Below are 22,493 nucleotides of genomic sequence, written 5' to 3'. Positions count from 1 at the left end.
CAGCCCTGCCCGCCTTGAGTGTTGTCGCTGTGTTGTGTTATACTGTTGTTGGCCCTGCTATCGCACAATGCATCTCTCTGTTTCTATGCCACCCACAACGCCTCTAAACCCCCCCCCCCCCCAGCCCCAGCCCCTGTCAGTGGTGCACGTGGTCGACACAGAACCGAGCCAGTGCAGGATTCTGTCTCTCTCTCTCTCTCTCTCTCTCTCTCTCTCCACACTCCACACTCACCCAGCTGCATCTGCTGCTGCTGGAGAGTCAAAAAGAGGAATGGCCTGTGTGTGTATGTGTGAGGGAGACAGAGCGGCGTGTGTGTGTGTGGAAGAGAGAGAGAGAGTGTGCGTGTGAGTGAGAGAGAGTGTGTGTGTGTGTGCACATGTGTGTGTGTGTGTGTGTGTGTGTGTGAGTGTGTGTGTATCTGTGGGTGAGAGCGAGTGTGTGTGTTTGTGTGTGTGTGAGTGTGCACATGTGTTTGTGTTTGTGTGTGCGTGTGCATGTGTGTGTTTGGGTGGGGGGTGAGGGTGCATATAGGTGCTGTCGTTGGGGGGGGGAGGAAGAGATGGTGACCCTCAGAGATTGCGCTGGTCACACCGTCAATCGCTCTGTTTGATTGACCAAACCCCCCCCCCCCCACACACGTTGAAATAAACATGCACCAGAGAATGGAGTTTCGTACCATCCTAGATCAAAGAGGAGAGGAGGAAAGGGGGGGGGGGGGGGGGGCAGAGGGATGGAGTGGGGGGGGGGGGGGGGGGGGTAATGGGTGATGGGGCTGCCTGATTTTAATTGTTGATTCAGCATCTCTTTCGTGAGCGCAGCGCAAGATGCATCATCCAGAATCACTCTGTTTTAACGTGTGTGTCTTTGCGTGTGTGTCAGCATGCCTGTGTGTCTGGCTTGTGTGTGTGTGTGTGTGCGCGCGTGTGTGTAAGACAGAGCATGTGAGCCAAACAGAGAGACACCAAAAAAGAGAAAGAGAGAGATCGGGAAAGAGAGACAGAGATGAGAGAGAGAGGAAGTGAACGAGAGAGGGCGAGCGTGTGAGGGAGGGAGAGGAAGGGAGAGAGAGAGAGAGAGAGAGAGAGAGAGAGAGAGAGAGAGAGAGAGAGAGAGAGAGAGAGAGAGAGAGAGAGAGAGAGAGAGAGAGCGAGAGGCAGAGCGAGAAGGAGCGAGCGAGCAGTGAGGAAAGAGAGGGAAAAGCGTTTTAGACGTGCGCTAGCTAGCAGGGTGCGGGCAGGCAGCATGCCGTGGTGCGCTTAACTCGCGGTCTGGAGGCTTCCAGGGAGAGTGACCGCAGAACGCGCCGAGGGGAGCCGCTGCCCGGGCAGGACACAGTACCCGGTCCACCACCGCCTGGAGACACGCACGGGACACCCGCTGTCTGTTGTTCTCTTTTGCCATGCCTGCTGAAGTGAAGGGGGTAAGTGTGTTTGTGGACAAGGGGCGGGGGGGGGGGGGGGGGTCGTTTTTTAATGCGGACCCGCTCTCCCCGTCCTCCCCTCTCCTCCCCTCTCTCCTCTCCTCTCTTCTCCTCTCCTCTCCTCCGCGTGCATGGTATTTTTTTATCTGCAGTAGGCAGTAGCCATCCCCAGCAATGTGCTCTGTTTCTGCCTCCCCCCCCTCCACTGCCCCCCCCCCCCCCCCTTCACATTTACTGCTGTTCGGCGCAGTCTCCTTGTAAGCAGGGGATGGGGATACGGTGTGGGGTGCGTGTGTGTGTGTGTGTGTGTGTGTGTGTGTGTGTGTGTGTGTGTGTGTGTGTGTGTGTGTGTGTGTGTGTGTGTGTGTGTGTGTGTAGTAGGAGTGTGTGTGTGTGTGTGGGGGGGGGGGGGGTAGGGGGCATGGTGCCAATATCTCTAGCAGGTGTGCACTTGAGTAGGTATGTGTCTGAGGCGTGTGTGTCTGTGTGTGTGTGAATTAATGTGTGAATCAATTAATGTCTGTGTGTCTGTGTGTGTGTGTGTGTGTGCGTGCGCGTGCGGAGTGTGTGCATACATTGCAGGCTTCCAGAGAAAATAAATGATGTCATGTTAATACTGCTGAGTGCACGCCGTGGTTCCGGACGTGTTCTGTGCGGGGTGTGAACGCACACACAAGGCACTGTGTTGTGTGTGTGGTGTGGCACGGCGCACGGGAGACGCGTCGAGCACGGTGGCTGTTGATATTTACATGCTACCTACACGCCTACGTCTAAAGGCTGGCCCGGAGCCAAGTCACGTGAACGACCGTTTTGGAGTGGAAGTGATCAGCATTAGTGGGTGGCAAGGGACACGGTATAGGAGACGCTATAGTGTGCACGGCAAGTTTGCATTGCAGTGCGGAGAGCTGGCGTGCTGCGTCCGGACGGAGGGGTCGCTGGTCCGTCTGCCTGTGAGATGAAATGCCCCTCAGAGTGACAGCGGCTGGCCCGTCGGAACTCCTCCGTCCCAGCCCGGGGATAAGTGAGATGGATTGATGGGGCGTGTGTGGCAGCGTAGTAACCGCATCCCTTTCCCTGCTCCGACTTGGCTGACATCGTGTTTTTATTTATTCCCCCCCCCTCCCACACGTCGTTTTGGTTACAAACAAGCAGTGGCTGTTTTTTGAGGGGGTAATTTATGCTGATTGAACAAATTGGGCTGCCCTGTGGACCTGGGGTGCTACCAGAGAGGGGATTAGCTGTCTCCTCCTTGTGTTCTTTCAATGCCTTCCTCAGACGCCTTGAAATGACGGTGATAAGGGATTATCAACGTGATTACAATGGGTGTCCAGGTATTTGCACACCTATTGTTTGCTCTGTATCCCCTATGCCCCCCCCCTCCCAACCCCTCTCTCTTGATCCAAACAATGAATCGATAGGAATATGAAAGTCAAGACTGCACCGAAGCTTTAAAAGAAGATTTTACATTGCAAAACCCGAATCATGAGATGACTGTAGTTGAGCCCATACAATATACAATAGAGGACGCTTGGATCGTTCTTAGGTTTTGAGTTGTTAGAAGCCCCACTGAAGGCCTTTATGGATAAAAAAAAAGAAGCCTGCAGCCTTAAATGTAAATGTGGATCAAAAGGAATTTAGAAATGGAAGTTGTTAACATGAATGAATGGTGGAGTTGGGGAGGTAGTACATTTGGACTCAGGCTACCACTGGGTGTTTGACTAGGGATAGTTAAAGGCTGTTCTGGTGCTCTTTATTGCCTAATGGAGGGCCCCACTTTCCAAATAGACAAGTGTTTACTCATCACATTTCACACCCCATTTCACACCCCATTTGAGAAACAACACAACTATATCTGCCAAAAGTTTTGGTAGATATAGTTGTGTTGTTTCTCTTTTTTTCAGCTATTTTACTATTTTATCTAGACATGTTTTCATTAAAGGTGCTGCAGGAACGATTCAAAAGCTGTTATTTGAGTGTACTTTGTAAGAAAAGGCCTAGCCATCCATTAGCTACGAGCCAGTGAAATCCACTTTGAGAACATCTGTCTACAAATGGACTGCGCCTACCATGAGACAATTTGGATTTAAGACCGCTCCCGGCTCTTTTCCGACCAATCAGGGCGTCTCTTACCAGATTGGTTCAGGGAATCCATCTTGCCTGTCAATCAGATGTGTGGGAAATGCCGATTTTCTCAATGCCAGGAAAAGTAGGAAGGGAGGGACCAGAGAGGGAGTGGGTGTTTTTTTGGTAGTCTAGTTTAAGATTTGGCTCTCTTCCACTCTTTCCTGTTCTCTCACACGCAGAACGTATAAATCGTACCCACCTCAGCTTTAATGGCTTGGTTGTACTTTGAGATGTCCGGTCTCAAATTAAATCAATATTAATCATTTTTGCTTTATTTGTTGCCGGCAAAATATTATGTAGGCTAACAACAGAAGCAGGGGGGGTTTACTTTAGCAGGGGTAATTGATGGCTGTGTTGAAGTACAAAATCAGCCCCATTGGTCGGAGTTGCAGCAGTTCAGATTTCACAGCTATCATTTGAGTGTATTTTGTCAGAAGCGGCCGAGCCATTCTTTAGCTATTAGTGAGTGAAATGCACTGTGAGAATATCTCTTTCAAGCTGAATGCTCCTGCCTCTGTACAGTTTTAGGGTGTCCTTTGAAATGCCGGACTGTCAAAATAAATCAATATCACACTATACTACAAATATCACACCTAATCAAGAAATCCAACCGAATAATTTGACACACAATAAATAAGAATAGATAACACAAACGCACCAATAACACCAATAGCACCTAGGGTGCCAAAACAGCAGTAATAGACCCTCAATAGACACAACATAACCCTGGGAGTAATGACATGGTGCCTGAACGTCCACGCAGGAGTTCTGTCAGAGTGACGTACGGCGTCAGAGGTCTTTTTTTCCCCGAGATGAATGATAACGGAGTGGATGAAAGCATGACTCACAGATGCTGATGCTTCTATAATGTGCCGGGCTGCGGCGGCGGGATCACTGTGTTTACGTGTCTCTCCTCGTTCCCCTCGTGGATGAATGGTAGGGGGGGGGGGGGGGGGGGGGGGGTGCTGTACAAACCGTGATCGTCTCTCCCTGCGTCACCTTGTCCCTCACGCGCAAAGGATTGGCAGTTCAAACTCCGTCATGGCTCCACTTAATTTCTCTCTCTTTTTCTCTTTTCTGTGTGTGTGTGTGCACATGCATGTGTATGCCGTGTATGTGTATGTGTGTGTTTGCGTTTGTGTGAATGTGTTTGTGTGTGAATGCGTGTGTGCCTTGTCTGCGAATGTGTGTGTATGCTGTGTGTGTGTGTGTGTCTTGTCTGTGTGTGTGTATGCCATGTGTGTGTTTGTGTGTGTGTATGTATGCCGTGCGTGTTTGTGTGTGTGCGTATGTATTCTGTGTGTGTGTGTGTGTGTGTGTGTCTGTGTGTGTGTTTGTGTAGGAGCAGAGCTCCGAGGGTCCACCACAGCTCACCTTGGTCGAGGCTAAGGACCTCGACCACCCGACAGCCAATGAAGAGCTGGACACCCCCACCTCCAACACCTCCATGGTTACGGTCACCAACGACAGCTCAGCTGAGAATGACACTCCACAGCAGACAGACTCAGAGGTGGATCATTTTAATCGATTATATGAAGTCTTTATGGAACAAATAACACTGTTGAGGGTTGTACTGCTCTAAATATGTGTATTTTATGTGTGTATGTTTGTATGTGTGTGTGCGTGCGTGTTCCTCAGTGTGAGTGTGTGTGTGTGTGTGCATGCATTCCTGCTGTGTTTTGCATGGTGTGAGGGGGGATGTGTTGATATATGTCTGCTTGTGTGTGTGTAGCTGTGTGTGTGTAGCTTTTTGTAGAGGTGTCTGTGTGTCTGTATGTGCAGCTGTGTGTAGATTAGTGTCAGCATTTTTGTGTGTTTGTGTGTGTGTGTGTGTGTGTGTGTGTTGGTGTGTGTGTGAGTCAAGGAGATGGAGTGAAAAATAAATCAAATAAGAAACTAGATTATCATAAAAAGACTATGATGTCAAATCATTTAGGTACAAGCCTATCCATATTACATCTGTATACGTGCGTGCGTGTGGTTCTGTATGTAAACAATCTACTATCGCGGCACACTATTTATCTTTAATTTATGTGCTTTAACAAATCAATTCACACCAAGAGTTAAAATGTAAATCCATTCAACCGGGCTATTAAATTTCCCGCAATTTACTCCACCTCTCAACAGTGGCTGGACCTCATCTTGTTTCATCACAGTCCAATATAAACTCATTTCCAAAGGGGGAAACTCATTATTCGACGGCAGGCAAGAAGAATGCATTATTTAATGCTGGCGTACACAGCCAGGAATGTGCTAGAAAGCGAGTGATGGATCACGGCTAGTCGAGAAGGGGTTTACACTTTTATGGAATGACAATTCAAGAAAATGATTCTGATCAGTCTTTTCTTTTGAGCCCTGGTTCTTTCTGCCACCACGGTGGGAAGGATATCTGCCGTGAAGACTGAACAACAACTGCTTGATTGCTTCATTTAAAACAACGGCCAGCTCTGATACGTTAGCGAACCTTGTGTGATTTGTTCAGGACCCCAACGTCGTCGAGCAGGAAGGCGAGTCGGCGGAAACTCCCGAATCATCTGCCCCACTTTTGAGCCCCGCCACGCCCGACGACAGCGGTACGCTCACTCCCCTGGGACCCGATGCTCCCCCCGACGCCCCCAGTCAGATGCCCCATACCCAGTTCGCCCTCCCACCTGGTACCGCTATCGCCAGCACCAGAACCGGCGCGGCTGCCGCCTCCACGCTCCCATGGCCCGGCGAGATCCAGCAGCTGGCCGCTGCGGACCCCCAGAGCGTCAGTGTCTTCAACCTGCCCTCGACCAACGACCACTTCAAGGGCCTCGGGGGGGATCTTTCGGCGGGCGTCTACGGCAGTCTGTCGCGGGGAAGCCTCCATGGCTACTGGCCCTCCAGGAACTACCAGGCCGGGGGTCACTTCACCTTACCCTTCCCCCGGGACATGGGCCTGCGGAGCCAGCCTGAGGGCGAGATGCTCGGGGAGAAGCGGGCCGAGGAGAACAGAACGGAGGTGAAGGCGGACCACCCACCGGCCGCCGGGTATCAAACCCTGGGAGGAAACTATCCTTTCAGGCCCATCACCACCATGGAGCTTCTGAGAGAACCGTCCAGAACCAGGTAATTTTTGCACGCACACGCGCACACACACAAACACACACACACACACACACACACACACACACACACACACACACAACACACACACACACACACACACACACACACACACACACACACACACACACACGCTACTGGCGCTACTGTGGTAACCATGGCGACTGGAGGAATATCCATCACTTGATTTGAGTACTTGCTACTGTCGTTTTCCTCCAGTTGAATTATTGGCCTACCGCGCAGGTTTTGCCGGAAGTGTTGTAAAATGTCTTGTAAAGTGTTAACTTACTAGGGGCAGAAGTGAGTGACTGCTATGTTGCAGAATAAAATTAGCTCTTTGATTAAAGATGCTGTAGGTAAGGTTTAACAGCTACTTCAGTAATTAGTTAAATATGGACGAGCCACCAGTCAGCTATTAGTCAGTGCAATGTGCTGTGAGAACATCTGAATGTCTCGAGGAGACTGCGACAGCATCTGTATGAGACAATTTGGATATTTGACCGCCCCTGGCTCATTACTGACCAATCAGGGCATCTCTTCACTGATTGGTTCCGGGAATCCATCTTGCATGTCTTGCCTGATTGCCCTTCTCAATGGCGGAGAACCTTAAATGGAGAAGAGAGTTGAAGCCTCAAAAACTTGCCCTTTTCTGCTCTTTTCTGCTCTTTGAAAACTCTCGAATCTTGCCTACAGCACCTTGAACATAAAAGTGTCTGTATATTCTTGGGAACAAGGGATACTTAATGGCTTTTGGACTGTGAGCTTTTCAACATTGACTTTGAGCTTTGACTGAGGCTAAAGCCTTTGGGTTGCAGGGTCCATTCATCATTGGTTTCCTCTATGAAAATAGCATATGAAAACAATGTATAATTGTTAATACGACTATATATATATATATATATATATATATATATATATATGTATATATCTAGCTAGGCTTCATGAATGCAGAATATATCCTGAAAGCCCACCGAAAACATCCAAATCACTCCAGAAGTATGTCCCCCCCCTCCAGACAGACAAGTGTATCCTCTGTTGTGTCTAATAGCTGAGTCAGCCCTGTGTCTCTGAGTGAACAGATGGGCCGGGGCTTCAGAGGCACATGGAATCAATCAGCAATGGCACACTGCTGCAACGTCGATAAAGCACAAGCTTTTACCTGCGTCTGCCCGCCACACGCCTGTTCCTAATGCCCCGAAAATAACAGAAAATAATACTGTCTTAGGCACAGCCCGGGGTAACATCCCATAATACTGCTCAACAGTTTTAATTACCGCTATTTAGGATATAATTGAAAATTGTCTGGCTGTTTTTTGGTGTCAATCTCCACCCCCTCAGGCTTCAACACACACACACACACAGACACACACAGACACACACACACACACACACACACGGACACACACACACAGACACACGGACACACACACACACACAGACACACACACACAGACACACACACACACACACACGCACACACCCACACACACACACACACACACACACACACACACACACACACACACACGCAAACACACAGTTCACAACACAACCCGAGTGTGATATGGGACGGCGATGCAGTAAAGTAGCCATGACACTTAAAGGGGGTAGAGGATGGACACGCTCCCAGCATTGAACCACCATTTGTGGTGAAAGACGGTCCGAATTTAAAAAAGTAACATTCGCACAACTTTTGCACTTATCGCTCAGTTCCATCACTGCCGCATCTAACGACTTTCCTGTCCACTTTTTAATTGGCTGGGAAACATTCTGCTGCCGTTATAACTCACGGAAGGCCCTCCACGGACGCCAGACACATTGTGTCCGACAGCCTCCATCCAAAAACAAAAAAGCACCACGCTTCAAATCTCCAACTCACCCCTTTCACTCATAAGTGATGGCATCGCCCTTTCCGCATTGATTGTTATCATTGAAACAAAATAAACGCTTTGTGAAGCTTCCCTGTGGAGCACGATTCCGGTGGTCTGATGAGGCCCTGACGATGTGACGCAGTGTTATCAGCGAAGCCCGGGAGTAGTTCCTGGTTATCATATTTTAGGTTGATTCAAAAGTGTTTTTGTGCTTCGTCGTTCCTCCTCCAGGGGCGGCTACGAAGACGGCATCATGCCCGCCGTGCAGGACGCCGCCCCTCCCCCCACCGCCGCCGCGCAGCCCCCCCCCTTCTACCCCACCATGTCCCGGGCCCAGACCCTCCAGCTGCCCCACAGCGGCAGCCACGCCAAGCGCAGCAGCATGGTCAGCCTGGACGGCGCCCGGCGGGACCCCTGCTGGCGGGACCCCAACCTCCACGAGGTCATCTCCATGCTGGGCCACCCCATGGACCCCGTCAAGTCCAACGCCGCCGCCTACCTGCAGCACCTGTGCTACGAGAACGACCGCATCAAGCAGGAGGTCCGGCAGCTGAGGGGGGTCCCGCTGCTGGTGGAGCTGCTGGACCACCCGCGGGCCGAGGTGCACCAGAAGGCGTGCGGCGCGCTCCGAAACATCTCCTACGGCCGGGACCACAACAACAAGGTGGCCATCAAGATCTGCGACGGGATCCCGGCGCTGGTGCGGCTGCTGAGGAAGTCCAGCAACATGGAGGTCCGCGAGCTGGTCACAGGTACCCGAGGAGGAGGGGGGGGGGGGGGGGAGAGGCGAGGGCGTGGGGACCAAGGAGGCTTGGTATTGAGTGGCTGCCTGGGGTGGCGCTGATTCTGGCCCGGGGTTTTCTGTGCAGTAAAAAAATAAGCGATTGATTTCGCGTTTGCCAAATGGGATAGCCGTTAACATTTAGGGAACGTTTAACGTTGCTCCATTCACCGCTTGACAACCACCGGTGTAGCTCAGAGGCAGGTAGGGTTTAGGGGCTCTGGCTCGAGGATGTGTAGAGGTAGGCTGAAGACGTTGGGCTAAAACATTTTGTTGGGGGGGGGGGGGGGGGGGGTCAAACACTTTTATCAAACACAATTTATCTATTACTTTCTTTATGCAACAATAGCAGTCGGCTTGATAAAATCGTCGAATCAGTGCAAGGAAGAAATTGTGATGTTTTAGCTCAGCCAGGAGAGACGGCTATGATGCTTTGACCGCCCAGACCGGGATTGTCCTTCAACAACCCACAGCTCTGTCCGCATAGCGACGACGGTGTCGTTGCTATGCGGGCCGAACGTTGGTTTGCTGAAGGACGGGCCCGGTCAATGATCGCGGTCTACCAGTGTGATTATAATAGTCACCGTGGTAACCCCTCTACACCTTGCCATGCCTTTTGGTTAATGCAGGGACTTTGTGGAACCTCTCTTCACATGAGCCGTTGAAGATGGCCGTCATCAACAACGGCCTGCAGACGCTCACTGATGAGGTCATCATCCCGCAGTCGGGCTGGAGGCGGGACCCGGGCGGAACGTCGGCCCCCGCCGAGACCCAGTGGACCACCGTGTTCAGGAACACCTCGGGGTGCCTGAGGTACTGCCTGCTACTGGAGCTAGCTCTGCTCTTCACAACATGGTGATGATGATGATGATGATGATTGATGATGATGCTGATGATGAGGCTGAGGATGGGAAAGATGACGATGATGAGGATGCAGTTGATGATGATGAAGATGGTGATGAGGCTGATGATGAAGAGGATGATGATGAGGATGATGATGATGAAGGCAAAGAAGATGATGATGTTGTCGTTGTTGATTATGATGATGATGATGAGGAGGATGATGATGATGTTGTTGTTGTTGTTGTTGTTGTTGTTGTTGTTGTTGTTGTTGTTGTTGATGATGATAATTATATGAACTGACCACTACTATTACTATTACTATAACTACTCTGTCTAATAATAATTATACCTATAATAATATAGTCCTACGATCATTATAATAATCCCTCATCATATTATAAACGGTTTCCATAGCACCCTCCTAACACAATGTTCCAGACCCAAGTCCCTTTCCCCCTCCATAACATTTTTAGAACAACATAAAAAAAAAGAGGAATTCAACCCCAACAAACACACACACACACACACACACACACACACACACACACACACACACACACACGGTCGAGTCCACAATGCGGTGGAAATAAAGTGAGCCAAGCGGAAAAAAGAAAAGATCCCGACGCACGGCTGACACTGCTGTTTCCATAGGAACGTGAGTTCTGACGGGGCGGAGGCGCGGCAGCGGCTGCGTGAGTGCGAGGGGCTGGTGGACGCGCTGCTCCACGCGCTGCACTCGGCCGTGGTGAACGGCGAGACCGACAACAAGGTCAGCCCCCGGTTCATCCTGTTCAGACCCCCGGCCCCAAACCGTTAATATGCTCCACTCTGGAGGACGGTTTAATGACGACCCTGACTAGGCTTGGGTAGAACGTTCGGGAGACGAAAGGCGCGTTCCGACTGAGGGAGTTTTTTTATTTGTGACAAGCCACTCCCCCTATGGGTGTGGCTTGGGAGAGAGGGTCCGCCCAACTTCACAGTTTAGCGGCCTAGTTAGTTGCCCAGGTAGTAGCCTACCTGCCTTGGGGTAGCAGCTTTCTGAGCCGCTCCTAACTGGTCGACGCTGATGGGTGGGCATAGCCAAAACACTGAGCCGCTTTCCAATGGCGCGTTTCCACTGCAGGGTGCGGAACGGATCGGATCGCAAAGGTGCGGGTCGGGTCGCGTTTCCACCGCCAAAAGTGGGCGTGACCCGGACTTTGCCGTACCCGTTCCGGCCCCATTCTCGGGACTCCTCCGTTGCGGTACCCAAAACGAGACCAGACGCCTGAAAGGGTCATGTGAAATTCTAGCTACACACCCCCTCCGTTGATTGGTCGACAGAATCGTCACTTTCGGTTGACGCGGGGATAAAAACAAACAAACAGTAGCCTCGAGGTATTATTCTTTACAATTAACATGTCGCGTAAAAAGCTTGCTTGGCCGAACAAGGAGGTGGAGACGTTCGTCTGCATTCTTGGGGAGGAAGACGTTGTTTACTATGTTTACGTAGCTGCCGCGGCGATCGACATCCGGCCTACCACCAAGATTACTGTCGGCAGTGGAAACGCGACCTCGGAACTGAGCTGGGCTATACCGCCCCCTCCCTACCGCACCTTTGCGATCCGATCCGTTCCGCACCCTGCAGTGGAAACGCGGCACAAGAAGTCCCTCAGTCGGAACAGGCCTAAATGCTGTGGATGTGACTCATTTGGGTAGCGATATTATGGAGTTAGATTCATGCCAAAACCCCGCACACACGCAAAACGTGTTTGCTACACATAACGCTTCACACGCACACAAAACGTGTTTTTACTCACGCAAAAGATTTCCACACACACGCTCAGTGTGGTTGCAAATACAAACATCATTCACAAACTAAAGCATTTTTGCTTCGAAACAAATACAGTATGTTTTACACAAAGTACAAAAAAAATCCTTTCAAGTACACAAAACAATTCCTACAAGGACGGAACACGAAAAGCTGCGCGTGGATCGAATGCACATTTTGCGCACGGATCGGATTGCATTTGCGTGAGGAACATCAAGGCGGAAAATTAGTGCCAAAAGTCACGTGACAAATAAATGTCCTGTTATTCACACTACACAACAGCAGGTGGCGGTGTGAGTCAGGTTTAAGGACGCCAGGACGATCTTCTTTCTCCCAAAATCTTTATTTGATGCCGGCCAAGCGTGTGTGATTCAACTCCATACTATGCGCTTGCCGCCCCTTTGTCACGGAATCGTACGAGCACGGAGAAAAGCTAGTTGGGAGAATTAAATTGAACAAAATGAGCGGCCAACAGGTGAGTCGCAATGGAAGTGTCGCCATCTCTGGTTTTGGAATCAAATTAAAGATTTTGAGGAGGAAAAAAGATCGTCTGGCGGCCTTAAACTGACTCAACACCGCCAGCCTGCTGTTGTGTAGTGTGAATAACAGGACATTTATTGTCACGTGACTTTTGCACTAATTTCCAGCCTTGCTGTTCCTCACGCAAATGCAATCCGATCCGTGCGGCAAATGCATTCCGATCCACGCGCAGCTTTCGTGTTCCGTACTTGTAGAATTGTTTTGTGTACTTGAAGGATTTTTTTTTGTACTTGTGTAAAACATACTGTATTTGTTTCTGAAGCAAATGGCTTTAGTTTGTGATGATGTTTTGTATTTGCAAACCACACTGAGCGTGTGTGTGAATCATTTTGCGTGAGTAAAACACGTTTGTGTGCGTGTGAATCGTTTGCGTGAGCAAAACACGTTTTGCGTGTGTGCGGGGTTTTGGCATGAATCTAACTCCATACGATATGATATGCATTATGCACGTTGGCGATTTATGGATCCGTTTATGGAGTTTGTTGTTTAATACAAATTTGTCTTGGAGGATTTGTAAACGGCGTGGACACTGATGGAAGTAGAACAGAGTGGCTGATGCCATGGTGTAACGGGGGTGTAGTAGCACAGAATTGTGATGGCTTTACAGTTGCAGACTGCAGCTGCTTCGTGGGATTGTAAAAGTAGTTTACATTTGTTGTAAAAGTATTGAAATGCGTTGTAAAAGTATTTTACATTTGTTGCACGTAGAAGACAGTGTTGTTGGGATTATTTTGTGGGATGTTTTGTATTACGCTTTTGAGCTATTATGTTGTTTGTTGTTATTTGGGATGCTTTTAACTTTAATGGTAGCCTACAGCATATTCTATTTCTATTTGAGCACAGTAGGTTTTGTACTCTTTGTAATTGTCTGTAATTGTCTCATAGACACAGGCAGGCTCTCTCTCTCGCGCACACACACACACACACACACACACACACACACACACACACACACACACACTACACACACAAAACACACACACACACACACACACACACACACACACACACACACACACACACGCGCACACACACACACACACACACACACACACACACACACCATATACAAATAGTGCTCCAAAAATAATCAAGCTGCAAGCCTGCACAATCCTAAAATTGGCCCTGTGCCTAAAGTAATTTCCCCATCTTCTATTTGTTTATTCTATCTTTCCCCTCTACTGTAGTCCGTAGAGAACTGCGTATGCATCCTGCGGAACCTGTCCTATCACGTTCACAAGGAGGTGCCAGGAGCGGAGCGCTTCCAGGAGCCGCACCTCAACCTGTTGTCCCGCCCCGGAGGGCAGCAGAAGAAGAAGCAGGAGGCCGACAGTTTGAGCGGGAAAAGAGCCAAAGGTTGGTAGCACCGCACCATAGTGCCACTGACGCTAGGCTAGGCTATCTGCAGCTGCTGTTTGTTTGTATTTGTTTTTTTGGACTCACTCAACTTTCTCTTGATAGGAGAGTTTTTTTTGTTAAACGATACGTTTATTTTTTGATTTTTCTACGGCTGAAATCGGATTTATACGCATTTAACCGAATCAAATGTATGGATTAAAAAATCGCCGCGTGCAAAGCTAATCTAAAGTGTATCCAAATGAACTGCCTCGCTCTCTGAATTCAATTTTCATGGAGGCCAATCAATCTCAAGTCATTAAATCCCTCCACAGGTATCACGATGTAGAGGTATTAATTAAGTAATTGGAAACTGTAACAGCAATGAAAGAATAAATTGTTTGCTTAACATAGCACTTCTGTCAGGCTTGTAACATATGCATTGATTGTATGGATTAAAATCGATTGCAATCCAGTGAGTTCACTACTGCTGGTTTATCATGCAATTATTCATTGAAGACAAATTGTGTTAAAATCACAACAACAAACCAGCCATTAGAGAAAAAAAATCGATTCTTATTCTAATTACCAAATTAGAAATGTCTTTGCTTGATGTGCCGGGGCGCTATATCATCTTGAAGTTATGTTTAATTTAGTTTGGACCCTTCTATTTATTCCACCCTCTCTACCCTGTGGAGACGGATGAACTCCTGTTGAACTCTGCTGTAGAGAAAGCTGTGATCAATGAGTTGGATTCCAAGCCCAAAACAATGTTGAAGTGATGCTCCATGTTACTGTCCCCACTGCCCATAATGTCTTATAAACCTATACTCCTAAAACCTATAATCAATATCCCCTTTGACCCAGTGCAATTACCGCCATATACTTGCACCATTCTATTCCATCCAGTCATTTAGAAAGGGCTTTTATTCACAGCGACAGCATACAATCACAAAGTAGATGTATTAGTGAGCAGGTAGGGGTTAGTCATCTTATAGGCTCTATAGGCAGTGGACATTGGGGATCGAGTCCAGTACCTTTCGGTGTTATGAGTCCCAGTATTCTAGCCCCACTACCCACTTAAACGACCCTTTCCCCGGGCTTTGCGTACCCCAATGGTGAAAGTCGTTCCAGTATGTTTCAACCTGTTTGCTTCTGCGATGTGCACCATTTTCATTGAGGTGACATCGTTGGACCAACACAAGTGTCGCTCATAACACTAATTATGGGTCTGCTCCTTCTAGCCTTTAGTTTAGTGTACCCACAATGCCCTGTTAAAGCAGCAGACCCGTACTTAGTGTAATGAGCGATACCTGTGTTTGTCCTACAATCATGCCTCTGTGAAAAGGGTCTATTAGAGGTTAGTTGCATTGCTATTAGAGTTTAGTTGCATTGCTATTAGAGTGTGGTCACATTGCTATTAGCTTTTAGTTGCATTTCTATTAGAGTATTTTTGCATTGCTATTCAAGTGTAGTTGTTATGATATTAGGGTGTAGTTGCATTGCTATTAGAGTGTGTTTGCATTGCTATTAGAGTGTAGCTGCATTGCTATTAGAGTGTAGCTGCATTGCTATTAGATTGTAGTTGTATGGCTATTAGTGTGTAGTTCCATTGCTATTAAAATGTAGTTGTAGTAGAGTGTAGTCTAGTAGAGTGTAGTTGTATTGCTATTATAGTGGAGCTGCATTGCTTCCGGGTCAGTAGGACATGTAAGACTCTGATAGGTCGAACCAAAACAGAAGCTTAGAGAGGCAGAGGACATCGCTTTACAGTCTTGGAAGGAGAATGAATTAAATTAACTACTCGGTCATCGTTATATAACCTCTAAACACTACTTACTTTAATTAAAGTTGCTCTATAATTGAAAGGCTTCAAGCATGTGATGAAAATGTAAGCAATGTCGGTTTATACAGGATTTTCTTGGCGTATATACAAGCGGTATCTATGTTTTAAATAAATCCCCTTTTAAAGGGTTAAAAACAGCTCCAGGCTTGCATTATTCTTGACTTGTTATTTTTCTTGTATAAATTAACTCAATAAGGAGCCTAGCATTAGTTGAAACCCAGGTGTTTTCACTCTATAACACACTCCCGTAGTATTTACCACACGCAATTGCTCTTTGATTCAGCCAGTACCAATTTACTCCACCCGAGAAAGACTATTTGGTAACTAGACGCAATAGTTGCATATCAAATTAATGTAAATGAATTTGATCTCCATTTTTTTTTCAATGCAGGCCGTAGTCCCAAAGTTAAGGTACATTGTTTTAAATGCAAAACGGCAAATCTGTAGCTGAAAATGTTCCACCGTGCTCATCAATATTCATCAACCTCAATATTTGGCTTGTCTTAAACAGTTTATGTTCCATTATGTATGTGCCTGTATATATATACACAGCACACAGCTACCAGAAAGTGTTTAGCAGGGGTGCGTACTTTAGGCGGACTTTAGATTCAGAACAGCCACCGAAGCAAGCAGATACTTAGAAAAACACGCCTGGTGGACAGAATCCTGTCATGCTTTATAAAGGTTTCCTCCATGATGCAGCCGACTACAATGAGATGCAATGCTCCTGCTAGATTGGTTGGAGGGTACACAGAGAACAGACCACTGCACATACATAATACAACCCTGAATAGAAATGATACTGCCTTAATAGTTTGTTTGTATGTATGCATGAGTGTATGTATGTATGTACGTCTCTCTCTCTCTCTCTCTCTCTCTCTCTCTCTCTCTCTCCTCTCTCATCTCCTCTCTCTCTCTCTCTCTCTCTCTCTCTCTCTCTCTCTCTCTCTCTCTCTCTTCTCCTCTCTCTCTCTCTCTCTCTCTCCTCTCTCTCTCTCTCTCTCTCTCTCTCTCTCTCTCTCTCTCTCTCTCTCTCTCTCTACCTGGGTCTCACCCCTCCCCCTGTGTGGCCTGCAGGTCTGGAGTTGCTGTACCAGCCGGAGGTGGTGAGGCTCTACCTGTCCCTGCTGACCTGCAGTCAGAACCACAACACCCTGGAGGCCGCCGCCGGAGCCCTGCAGAACCTCTCAGCGGGACACTGGGCTGTGAGTGGACATCACCACACACACACACACACACACACACACACACACACACACACACACACACACACACACACACACACACACACACACACACACACACACACACACACACACACACACACACACACACACACACACAGATAGACAGACACACACGCACAAGCACATACACACAGATAGACAGACACACACACACACAGACACAGACACAGACAAACACACACACAAACATAGACATACACAAACACATAAATGTGATATATTATATACAGTCTGTAAGAGGGGAGGGGTGTGTATGTATCCGACTGAAGTATTTTGAGGATAACGCACTTTGAGGATAACTTTACTGAACTTGACCAAAAATACCCTGACACATGAAAGTTCATAATACATGAAACAAGGTATTTGATTGCAGCTCGCTACATATAAGTGCTGTGTGTGTGTATTCCCAGTGGTCCAGCTACATCCGCGCTACAGTGAGGAAGGAGAAAGGCCTCCCTATCCTGGTGGACCTGCTGCGTGCAGACGCCGACAAAGTCCTACGAGCCGTGTCTATTGCTCTCCGCAACCTTGCCATAGATAGACGGAATAAGGACATCATAGGTACACACACACACACACACACACACACACACACACACACACACACACACACACACACACACACACACACACACACACACACACACACACACACACACACACACATAGACACACACACACACACACACACACACTTGCAGGCGTGCAAGCACATGAACAGATGCACACGGTCAATCACACATACACGGAAAATAGTTCAGTCAGTGTCATACACTCAAATGCACACACACACACACACACACACACACACACACACACACACACACACACACACACACACACACACACAGACACAGACACAGACACAGACACAGACACACACACACAGACACAGACACAGACACAGACACAGACACACACACACTCAATTCACACACACACACACACACACACCACACACCACACACACACACACACACACACACACACACACACACACACACACAGACACAGACACAGACACACACACACACACACACAGACACAGACACAGACACACACACACACACTCAATTCACACGCACACACACACACACACACACACACACACACACACACACACACACACACACACACACACACACACACACACACACACACACACACACACACACACACACACACACACACACTCACACACCCCCGATGGTCCGCCTGTGTCCTCCTGCAGGGAACTATGCCATTAGGGACCTGGTGGGGAACCTCCCCTGTGGGCAGCAGCACCCGGCCAAGAACCTTGAGGGAGACACGGTGGTGTCCATCCTGAACACCATCCACGAGATCATCACCGACAACCAGGACAACGCCCGCGCCCTCATTCAAGGACAAGCTATTCACAAGCTGGTGGCCATCAACAAGACCAGGTGTGTGCCTGTTTTTTTTCTCCGATGGTATGTAGAGCATATGGTCGTTGAAGGTTAGAATAATAGGAAAACAACGTCATTCACAAGTTGCGGGTTTGTTTGATGTTCTATTTTTTTTTCGTTGCAAGCATTTCCGCTCGTATTGAGGTATTTTTGTTTATCGTTGGTTTTCCGTTTGTCAGCCAATCGTCACGCGAGATCAAAGCAGCTGCTCACGTTCTCCAGACAATATGGTCTTACAAGGACCTGAGGACCAACCTGTACAAGGCCGGATGGAAGAAGAGCCTCTTCAAGGTAAAATAATGATTTATTTAATCGACCTGAGATCAATGAAATCTCCAACAGAACTCTGTTGACCCTTTTGAGCCCATTGGTGGCTGTCGTTTTTTCTGGATCATATATTGGGTTAGTTACAGAAAAGTATTTTACAAAATACAAAATAAGTTGGAAGTGTGAACATAAAACCAATAACTGTTGCATACTTCATGAAGCCATATTGATGATTTCCTATTTGACATTCTGTTTTTTCATTTAAAAAGCCTGTTAGCTCCGGTTCCTCCAAAAAGTCAAAGGGTGGAAAGCAAGGCAACGATGAGATAACCCTGCCTCTCATGGAGAAAAACACAGGTAAGTAAATAGCATGTGGGTCTTTGTGGGATGACTCATCATCCTGACCTCCGTACCACACTATAGGCCTATGGCTGTCTTATTTATTCAAGTGTCTGATCTTATTTAAGTGTCTGGTTGTGATTGAACCTTCTGGAGATGAAGCCGTACACTCAGAATTCGTTCCACCAGAAGTTGTCGTTCTGTGTTTTCTCCGTCAGCGACTTCAAATGAGCTCTCCCGGAGGGGCACTGTCTGAGATGAGTCATATGTCATCGTTAATTTGAAAAGTATTCTAACAAGGGAGATCTTCTTAGTCCAATCTGTCCCCTACTTGGAGCCATTTTCTTCCTTCTCGTGAGAGAGTTGGTGATGGGAACCCATGATGATTTGTGACATCACCCATTCGTCATGAGTGATTTTATGGTGCTGCATCGGATTTGGAGAAGTATTCATCAAATTTAGAGCAGACAGTAGTGCCATATAATCATAGATTTATTTTATATTGAAACATTAAATGTTTTAGTCTCCACTCAACACACTTTTATAAAGGCAATGTGTTACCAAAAAAACGACCTTGTTGAAAAATCGAGTGGGCATGATTCATAGCAACGCATTGGCTCATATGGTTAAGCAGTATCCTAATGACCATTTGCTTAAATTAATAGCAACATCAGTGATCCATATATATTGTTCAATCAAATATATAATTCCTCATAAAATGCATTTGTAACAGAGTAACTCTTACAGAGTTTCAGAGCTAATCTTTTTAAGGGGTTTAAAAGTCTGGGCATTCGGGGAGCTTTTTAAATTACACCATGCGAATGATTTAACTCTTCTAAGGTCTCGACTGAATCTGACCTTATTAAAGATCATATGCAGCCTTGGTTCATTATAATTTATCCTGATTTGGCTTTAACAGCACAAATGGGTATTTGGCCGAAAATGGTCTTACAAATATGCCATCATGGTTACTGTAATATATCTAAAGTCTGATAGCAGGCGAGCTCAAATTTCGGGGAACGCAGATTTTTGCTTCCTCTTTGATTATAACACTCATGGTGCTGGCAGCAGGGAACTGTAAGCTGTCGGTTATTGATGAATGAATCCCCTTCTTAAATGGTCATCCACTCACATGAATTTGTTTTCTTCGATTGAATATCCGTAATGAATCAGGAAACTTGCCTGCGTGTCTGGTTTCCGTCACAGGGTCTGTGCCGTCTTCCCCCAGAGGTTCTGCTCAAACATAGTAGAACGGCTGTATCTGAGATTAAGGATACATAATAACTATACTATGTTATTCTTTTATATCAACTTAATTTTATATTTCATTATTATTCCTCCCAGATGGGTACACCACATTAGAGCAAAGCGACAGGACGGGAGATGCAAAGGCAGCCATCATGGAGAGAGAGCCTCAACAGGTATTTGCTTTCCCCCCTAAAAATAGCAGAAGTAACCCACTTGCTATGCAGTTTGTGAACACGGGTCAATTCCAAGGCAGAACTAGGTCTATGTCTCTCTTATTAAAAGTGATGGAGCGGCTGAAAACAAACATGTGAAATATCAATACTGTGGTGGTATGTGTTTGTATATAGGCTATATGCTTTATATATGGCTATATAGTATGTGTTGCATATGGCAATATATGTTCTTATATGGCAATATAAGTAATTTAGTCCATATAAGTTGTTATATAGTCAATATATTTTATATATAACTTTATATGTTTGCATACAGGGATTAAGTTAATGGATCCATATTTTCGTATATAGGCTAATCAAGTTATATATGGATATGTGTTCTTATATTGGCTGTATAAATTATATGTGACTTTCTTTTCTTCTTATAGGCTATTGGTGAGAGAAAACATTTCATACGCACGGGGCGGCCTGCGGTCGGACTGGTGGACAGCAAACCTCCACCACTTGACTCCTGGGTCTGAAGTTGACAGCAGAAACAAGCAGACTTTTTTTTACTGGTATTATATGGATTTTGATCAAACATTTCCAGATGGAAATACTGAAAGACTCGTAATCTGAAATGAGGTGTGCAGGGAACATTAAACCTGCACTATGTAACTTTTCTACAGCAGCTATTAAGAAAATATCTGAACTAGAAAGTTTCTGTAGAATAAAACACAGTTATTAACGAGTCAATCCATCCAGAGAATTTTTCCCTAAAAATTGTTTTATCTGATCCACTTTTAAAAATTTACATAGTGCAGGTTTAAGGCTCAAAATTGAATCCCACCTGAACTAATATATACTATGTACATTTTATTACAAATAATGAAGAGAGGACTCTATAGTTAATATAGTAGCAGTTAAACTATGGGCAATTTATTAAAGTTATAAATTCCTCAAATGAAATTATTGAGGAACTATAAAATATAAATTCAAATATTTTCAATATTTTTCAGTCATAAAATAATAAGCATTTAGTGATAGACACTGGTGACTCCAAATTACTTGTTATTCTGATAATTATTCATAACCTAGTATATTTGTTAAAACACCTCTTTAATGACAAGACAATGGGATTGTACATGTGTAATAAAAGATTGTTAATATTCTAAATGAAGGTTTTTCTATTGTAATATTTATTGTTATACTCATATTTATCAATAGTTGTGGATGTTGTTATCCAGTTAACAAAGAAGCTGTGTATTAGCTAACATTAATTGGCCGTCCTACATTTAATAGTGGCAGAACTAACTTTTGCTTTGCAGTCGTCCTTTTGCAATACTATGCTGAATGGAAAATGATAATAAAGTCCATGATTTCTCATTAATAATTATATTTCTTTTTTTCTGGTAGTAGGCTATCAGCTAGTTGCTTAGAGTTAGGAGCTCAACAGTTAGGTTTAGAACAATAAAAAAATATTATCAATAGGCTATCAGAACTGTTATCAGACGCTATCAGCGTATGATAACAATAGGCTATCATACGCCCATATAAGCCAGCTTTCAGAATAGCTGCCTTATTATATGGCCGTCTTTAGATCACAAATAAGTTATTTCCACTTTAATGGCACTTGCAACCGGAAAAAGCCACTGTAAACACTAAAAAAATCAATTATTAAATTGTAATGAATCAATCAGTGTCGTTATCGAATAGGTTCCATTCGAGATGTGATGGGTCTCTAACGTAAGTCTGCCTTCTAAATGCACTATCACTTAGAGAGAGACGTCTGAAAAAGTGCATTAGTCTCAAGGATGTGTTTATTGTCTGGCATGTACCGTTAGCGGTCTGCCGCTAATGAATCTTTGACATGTCCCGCCGTTCAGAGCTCGTCTGTAGGCTACTCTGTTATGACCCTGGATGAGAGGGTCCTCATTTGTAAGAGCGCTTGTTTTGTCTACGCTATGCGTGCTTTAGCAGAACTTCAACAGCTGTATTGTTTAACATAGTGCATTAGTTGCAACTGAATTATGCACGCGAATTATGCAAGCAGTGATGTAAGCACGGCTGCGATGGATTTAACATGTGCAGCATCAACAACATCAGTGTCCGTTACAAACGAGGACGCAGAACAAAACATCCCGTGTGAGAT

At 46.3% G+C, this 22,493-nt stretch overlaps 1 protein-coding gene across 1 annotated transcript; it reads left to right on the top strand.

Moving 5' to 3' along the window:
* Positions 1 to 1,319: 1,319 nt before the first annotated feature.
* Positions 1,320 to 21,707, top strand: arvcfa (ARVCF delta catenin family member a). Its single transcript, XM_056587776.1, has 14 exons — positions 1,320 to 1,421; positions 4,888 to 5,055; positions 6,028 to 6,638; positions 8,738 to 9,258; positions 9,917 to 10,100; positions 10,782 to 10,899; positions 13,668 to 13,836; positions 16,739 to 16,866; positions 17,319 to 17,469; positions 18,140 to 18,332; positions 18,515 to 18,626; positions 18,872 to 18,959; positions 20,286 to 20,362; positions 20,791 to 21,707. The coding sequence occupies exons 1-14, from the start codon at positions 1,401 to 1,403 to the stop codon at positions 20,881 to 20,883; spliced, it is 2,634 nt and encodes an 877-aa protein (XP_056443751.1). The 5' UTR covers positions 1,320 to 1,400; the 3' UTR covers positions 20,884 to 21,707.
* Positions 21,708 to 22,493: the final 786 nt, after the last annotated feature.

Source organism: Gadus chalcogrammus, chromosome 4 (assembly GCF_026213295.1).
Source record: "Gadus chalcogrammus isolate NIFS_2021 chromosome 4, NIFS_Gcha_1.0, whole genome shotgun sequence".
Classification (NCBI taxonomy): Eukaryota; Metazoa; Chordata; class Actinopteri; order Gadiformes; family Gadidae; genus Gadus; species Gadus chalcogrammus.
The sequence above is the reverse complement of the archived record's forward strand: the minus strand, read 5'-3'. Positions and strand labels throughout refer to the sequence as shown.

Bases quoted from the DNA above. Each gene is read 5' to 3' on its own strand.
- arvcfa (XM_056587776.1), top strand. From the start codon at position 1,401: ATGCCTGCTGAAGTGAAGGGG. The intron at 10,101-10,781 runs GTACTGCCTGCT...CTGTTTCCATAG, and splicing joins AACACCTCGGGGTGCCTGAG to GAACGTGAGTTCTGACGGGG. The intron at 13,837-16,738 runs GTTGGTAGCACC...TGTGGCCTGCAG, and splicing joins GAGCGGGAAAAGAGCCAAAG to GTCTGGAGTTGCTGTACCAG.